General features: G+C 37.3%; 1 protein-coding gene across 1 annotated transcript; it reads left to right on the top strand.

The window, feature by feature from the left end:
- Positions 1-4670: 4670 nt before the first annotated feature.
- LOC119321447 lies at positions 4671-7200 on the top strand. The gene is made up of 6 exons (XM_037595126.1): positions 4671-4814; positions 4891-4977; positions 5395-5580; positions 6025-6240; positions 6346-6492; positions 6823-7200. The coding sequence occupies exons 1-6, from the start codon at positions 4671-4673 to the stop codon at positions 7198-7200; spliced, it is 1158 nt and encodes a 385-aa protein (XP_037451023.1).
- The last annotated feature ends 385 nt before the right edge of the window (positions 7201-7585 follow it).

Below are 7585 nucleotides of genomic sequence, written 5' to 3'. Positions count from 1 at the left end.
CTACCACTACATGCAATATGGCTGGTGGAAAGCTCTATGGTTCCTGTTTTGCATAAAGCCAATTTTTCCCTACAACAAAGGAGTAAATTTAGTTTAACAATCATGGTGGTTGTTAAACATTGAGAAGGATTCTCCAACTCAATCCCAATTAAGCATCATCATTAAACCCAATCAAAATTATTTACTTTAGAGTGATGAGATCAACATGATAATCCAAGAACCAGATACTCAAGATGTCCATAACCAGGGACACGGCTAACCATGATTAATGTGTACACTCTGCAGAGGTTTGCGCACTTTTCCCCACAAGACTCGATCTCCTCCGTTGGACTTCTCGCACGACATGGTGTTTGAGAAACGGATGACTGAGACACAGTCTTTCAGAAAAATATTTCTTTACTCTGGATGGACAGTTACACCTACTTTCCGCTACATCTGCTAGCCCACCACTGAAAGAGGTCTTGCTACTTAATCAACTATGCTAGAGCCCATAATAGCTTGTGGCTGCACACGGAAGTTTCTAGCATGAATGATGTTATGATCCCTTTGAGCCTGGGTGGCGGACCTTAGGATGATCACACGGAACCCCGGGTAGGACAACACTGGATTCTCCAGGTGCCCACAAACAATCCACCCAGATGTGTATTTAAGTAGCCACCTTAAGTTAACCATTTATTAGCAACACTCACATCTGTCATGGATACACTCACCCAATCCACGTCTACAAGCATAGCATAGCAATTATAAGCATAACATAGATGTAACTCCCAAAGTTTTAATAACAAACAGGACAATAGGTTCTACCTCATCATCTACTTCCCAAAGCCCACATATTAAACAGATCCTAACCATGCAATGTTTGAGGATTGATCTAATGCAATACAAATGGGTAGTAAAGAGGTATGATCAAAGTGTTACTTCCCTTGCTGATGATCTGCAAAACCTAGAGACTCGTAGTAGCACGCTTCGCACTCCGGGTACTCTGTCGCAAACAAACAACAACATACATAAGCACTCAACTAGAAGCACGGGTAAAACTCAAATAAAAGAAGATCTAACCAAAAAGTTCAACTTAAGAACTCCGCTTTGCAAAAAGAAACAAATCAAACGAAGTAATGAAACTCAAACTGCGAAAGAAACAAGATTCGTTTACTAATCTGGACTAAAGTCAAATTTTACAGTACCAAAATCTTGTTCAAATTGGTTAAACAGAAAGAGGGCTTCGAAACAAAGATCTAGGGGTTTGAATCGCCTGATTCCGACAAACGAGTGAAAAGATAAACTAAAACAAAGATCTAGGCTGAAATCGCGATCGAAAATAACCACCAAAAAACCCTGGAAAAAGAAAACCGACGAACAGGCTAACGAACAAACGTTCGCTATCTGCGGCTAACGGATGAACACCGTTCGTTAAAACGAACATAATGATGAACGTCCGCTAAATAACTAAACCGGAAAAACCGAACCAAAACTAAAAAAACTAGATCTAGGGTTTTTTTGATAAAACCCTGGGGTTTTTACCTAAAAATCAAAAAAACGACGGGCGTGATCCGGCAGACGGCGGCGGCGGCTTCGGCGGCATTGCAGCGGATTCCGGCGGGGCGGCAGGGCTGCGCGGGGTACAGCGGTAGGCGGCGGGCGGCAGGGTACAGCGCGACACGGCAGGCGGCGGCGGTGGCGGGCACTGCTGCTGCTGCTTGTTGCGGCGGCTCGAGGTGGCAATGTGGGGGCGGGACGGCGGCTTCTAAGGGCGAGGAGGAGGGCGGCTTGGGGGGAGGGGGCAAGGCTACGGTGGGAGTCTGAGGCGGCAGCGGTGTGCGCGGCCGGGAGACAGGCTCAGGGTTGGGGTGAGCGGCTGGGCCGACTGGGCTTTCGGCCCGGTCGGTCCAAAGCAAACTTTTTTTAAATAGATTTCGCTGAAAAAATCCTAGAAAATAAAATAAAAATCTAAAAATACCAGAACAAAATTTCACCGTCTAAATAGAATATTTAGAACCGGATGAACATTTTCTTGGCCTAAAATGCAATTTTGAAAAATGCATATATATTTTTTTCTACTTCAAATAAAATTGCAACAAAAATCCAAATAAAACTATTTATTTGATTTTAATATTTTCCCCGAATATTTCATTTATTTTGGAGAAGTCATATTATCTCCTCTCATATATTTTTAATATGAAATATTTTTGAAGAGAAAAATAATTAAAACCAAAATGATCCTCTTTTAAAAATTTGAGAAAACTAAAATATGAAAATGCCAAAATCCCCAACTCTCTCTGTGGGTCCTTGAGTTGCTTAGAATTTCTAGGATCAACCAAGAAATGCAATAAAATATGAAATTCAATGATGATCTAATATATAACATGCCAAATTGAAAATTTGGGATGTTATAGCTTCACTTATATCCTTTGATTAAATTGTTGAATGAATCGAATATTATAATTCTCAAATTATTTTGGATGTGTTGGGGACACAAGAGATTTCCTGTATTTGTTTGCAGGGTTGTTTGAGAGAGACCATCTTCATCCTATGCCTCCCATGGATTGATAAACCTTAGGTCATCCACTTGAGAGAAAATTGCTACTGTCCTACAGAACTCTGTGCTTGGAGGCCCAACACGAGTCTACAAGAATAAGTTGTGTAGTAGTCATCAGCATGGCAGTCTTGGCCCATTTTTTTGATGATCCAGGGGTCCTCGGCCTGACTCACTATGAAGGGGCCGACGTGGTTAGCACTCCCTAGTCCTGGACACTGTGTCAACTAGTAAGTGAACAACTAGTGTAGAAAAGTTTATATGCCACTAGAATGACTATGCGACTCCATATGTTTAGGCCCATTCATTAGTTGTGTTTTGCAGGCCACAAGTTTCTTAATGTCAATAGCATCAATGTAGTTTCACACATCACTAATATTTTTCCAAAATACCAGTAGTGTCTTGTATTGTGATGGCTCCACAAATTAGATATCTGTATAAGGTTTTTCCTACTAGTGAGATATCATAGGATTGATGGATGGTTGGAGTGGATTGTTCATTCAAATCAACACAAGTGGGAGGATTTCTCTCTCAAAGAAAATGGTAGGAGTGGATTTTTCTTCGAAATGAACCGGTGGGATACATGGGCGTATAAATAAGTTGGACTAGAAATATGTCTATGACACACTTTATGCACATCAAGAAGACTCTAACATGAATGGTTCGGTGGGTCCAAGTTGAACAAAAGTGACAACTTTGGATTCAATTGGCTTGCTCGAAAGATTTCGGTCGATGGCTCCGAGGTGAGTACCTTGGCACATGACGCACTCTCTATAGTCTCTTTGAAAGTTCTGACAAATTTTGCTTGGAATTTTGGACATCATCACAGAAATTTTAATTACCACATTGCTTTAGTAAATCTGAGTGGGATGTTGGAGGCTTCGAATGAAGTAGGGTTTGGAACAAACATCTGTATGAGTGTCTTAGTGGATCTTGATGGAAGTAATTCAACGGCACCAAGGTGAAAATTAATAGGTAGTTATAGTGGAATTTCTTGGGGTGGTTTGAGTAGTTTGATCTTTGAGCACCTAAAGCAAATAGCTCGTTTTCACATCCTCTTCCCCTTTTTATAGTATCGGCACTCCTAAAGACTCAATGTGATCTTGGATCACTAAATTGAAAATGAACAATCACATGACTTGGCCAACACTTGTCTTAAAGCCTTTTAGGGTCACCTTCCATTCGATTGTTGTTCCAGTGAAGAACTTTGTCTGGAATAAACTTATAGCATAGTTCTTCAAGATATGTTGGCTTGAAGTATCGGAATCCACCTTGGGGATTGGACACACTTTCACAATCACTTTATTACTACACTGTTAATAGCCTACAACACTTTCTCCCATTGGAACCACTACAACACCACAAACCTCCTCCACAAACAAACACACACACAAGCCATGTTTTACTTCAGTTACAACTTTACTTTTCAAAGACTAACTTTTATTTTTAATTTCTTTACTACTTTATCTACCACACTTGCAACCATCTTAATTAGACAGTTTAGGTAAGTAACGATTTCATAGAAAGTTTTATCAATGGTAGATAGAGCTTCATAGAATAGGAACCCTACCTTTAACTCATATGGGGTCTCAAGACTCAATATTTTCACATTCACATTGACATAGCAGACATGGTGCAAGGAGAGAGTGATGCATCTTGTACATGCACACTATGTGGAGAGCATTCTACTCTAGTGAACATTATCCATATAGGACATTAACTGATGACTTTTTTATTACATAACTCGAATATTTTTTTGGGCACTACTCCAAGATTTCAATAATAAGAAACCAAAAGGTTGTACAACTATCTTATCTTATCTACAATATATATGACATTTCACCTAGGGCTAACATTATAAATATAGGACAATAATTGTGAAGATCTTTCCATTTAATACATAAGTCGAATATTTTTTGGCATTAGTACTTCAAGATTTTGTTAATAAAAAACCAAGAAGTAGTACGATTAGTGTATATTATGCAATTAATACCATGCTTTTTATATATTATATTTGTAACCCATCAATGCAAGTTATTGTTGTTCTTAAATAACAACCATTCATTTCAAGATAGTTTGGAACCTTATAAATATGATGGTAGACACATTAACAAAACAAACATTTCATATTTCCACCATGAAAGAAAATACATATGTTAGTGTCACCATTCTATTAGCATGCCTTATTCTAGCCCTCGGAGGAAAAGAAGTTAAGTGTATAAGACGAGACGAGAATACTAGCGGGGTCCCTTTGAATCAAAAAGTCAATAATACTATTGTGGTATGTATGAATTCATCTTAGTTTGTATAACTATCATCAATTTTGAGTTTATTGAGTTGAGGAGATACAATAATAGGTTGATAGAGGAGATGTATATGACTGCATCGACGTGAACCTACAACCAGCCTTTAGCCATCCACTACTGAAACGCCATAAAATCCAGGCAAGTTTTTTTATAATCAACAGATTATAAAATTCATATAGTGTCTAAGTCAATTGTATATGTTCTTATTTCAATCCTTAAAGGAATTGTAAGTTATTTGAAATAATTAGTGGCATGTAGCTAGGTAGTATATGTAATCATGGTAGCAATATTTTGGAATTTTGGTGTTTATAGTAATACTTCATAAACAAGATTTTGCCGCACATCTAGCGTTGTTAAATTGTTCTTCATGTTCTCTTTATAATTTAGAACAGGAATATGCAACATTTTGATATGATCACCAAATAATCAAAAATGTGAATTACACTAATTGTGGGGATATATTTAATTATGCATTATAACACAAACACGCACACGCACAATTTTGATCAAGATTTTCTTAAATTATATGTTGATTAAAATTTTCCAATTAAATAGATGGAACCAAGCTCTTTCCCACAGAGTGTTTCAACCAAATCCCCGTCGATTCATGCCAGGCCACCAGCCCAATTGTCTTTGATTGAGTGCCCTACAGGAATGATTCCAATATTGCACAAGAACAGAAGGATCCACAAGCTAGTACAAGCTATTAACAAAGTGATTAGCAAGAATGAACAACAGGAGGTGAGTTTCAATATAATTTTGGAGTGATTCGTTTATCATGGTAGATTATATTGATATTGACTTTTACTTGGAGTTCTTGAATACACAACAGTTTTATTTCCTTTCAATCCACATGTGACACCAATAATTATCTAACTGTATTCTAGGATTTTATCACATTAAATTCATACTTTGAATGAAATAGATGGTCCAAGGTAGTCCAATAAGTAAATGGAAAGAACTGATTTTGAAAAGTATAAACCAATTTAGTTTTTACATTTGATATTTGTGTTGCCATTAGAGTGGATGAAAGTTTGTCAAAGTGTTTGGTCAACATTTGCCTTAGTGGCACCATTAAGTGGTGTTCATCAAATTTTTGTTATGATGCAATGTCAAACTTTCTTATGTTTAATAAGCATTTGTATTTTCATTATGAACAAACCAATATATTATTTGGGCTTGCAGGTTGCAGGATTTGAGTATCTAGATGTGCTATACGGAACGCGAGCTAAAATAAATATCTATGAACCTAAGGTGAAGAATAATAGTAAGGACCTAAGTGCATCATGGATACAGATTAAAGGGATACAAAAAGTAGGCCTTGCAGATGGGATAGGTGCTGGTTCTTGGGTATATCCAAGCTACAGTGGTGACAGCCTTGCTAGGTTTCACATTGCTTGGGTAATCCGTAACTATTTCCTTGGATGTGCATTCTTCAATTTAATTAGTATGAGTGACTTACAATGATATAGTTGTTATTGACCTTGGAACACATTTTCTTTAAAGGTTGATGGCTTAAAGAACAGAATTTGCCCTGATCATGATTGTGGCGCTTTCGTACAAGTTAGCTCAAGTGTTGGTCTAGGAGGAAGACTTAAACCAGTTTCTATCTATGGCGGACCACAATACATCATAGATGTTGCCATTTTCAAGGTATTCTCATGTTAATATTTTTGTTGATACTTGTATTTCATTTTGTCGTATGAAATACAATAATTATATTTCGATGAAAACCTGAAGACATTGCTTAAACCAAACTTATAGGTGGCCAAACCATTAGATATCACAATCTTACTAAAAACTTTATATTTAAGAAAATATTTTGACATAGAGGGGGGAGTAACAAATATCACTTTCATTGTATATTGATGTTAATATGGTATACACTTATAAGGATGATTTCAATTCAACACAAACATTTGATCGACTGGTATTCATTTCAAGTCTATTGAAGTGTTGACCATGAACCTTGATTTATTCTAGGACCCGGTGACTAAACATTGGTGGGTGTCTTACGGTGAAAAAAACATACATATTGGATATTGGCCAAAGGAAATTTTCCATTTCATGAGGGATCAATTTAATTACGCATTATGGGGTGGGTATGTTCAAGGCCCGACTGCCTCGTCAGACTCTCCACAGATGGGTAGTGGTCATTTTGCTTCCGAAGAACGTGGAAAAGCAGCAGTTGTAAGAAATATCCTAGTTGTAGATAATGAAAACAAGTATGCTAATCTAGATGCCAGGAAAGCCCGTCTTGTCATCACCAGTTCATCAAAATATACTGCGAAGGCTTATGGTTATGGATATAATGACTATGGTGTGCATACTTACTATGGTGGACCTGGTGCTTTTGTTTAAATATATATTGTACAATTATAAATAAAGTTTCCATAATCTAATAATTTGTCAACTTGGATACGTAATTGTTTTGATTTTATCATGCTAAAATGTACAGTGGTGGATAAACCGAGTCATCATAACCCACACCAATGTAGGACATCTGTTGTAGCCCTTTTCGACAAGTAAGAGTGTAGAGATATCCGAGGAGGAGAAGGAATTGGTTGATGGAAACTAATAAGGAACCACTGTAAAAGCTGCAAACATTGTTTGATAGTTGGTTTGATCACAAGAACATACCTTATAACAAAAGTGCAATTGTGCAGAAAGTGACCCAGTCCTTAATAATGCTTAAAGACAAGTCGGTTGAAGTACTTATATTGATCAAATCAATATCAAGCACACA

This window comes from Triticum dicoccoides, chromosome 6B (assembly GCF_002162155.2).
Source record: "Triticum dicoccoides isolate Atlit2015 ecotype Zavitan chromosome 6B, WEW_v2.0, whole genome shotgun sequence".
Lineage (NCBI taxonomy): Eukaryota > Viridiplantae > Streptophyta > Magnoliopsida > Poales > Poaceae > Triticum > Triticum dicoccoides.
This window is presented reverse-complemented; position numbering and strand designations above follow the sequence as displayed.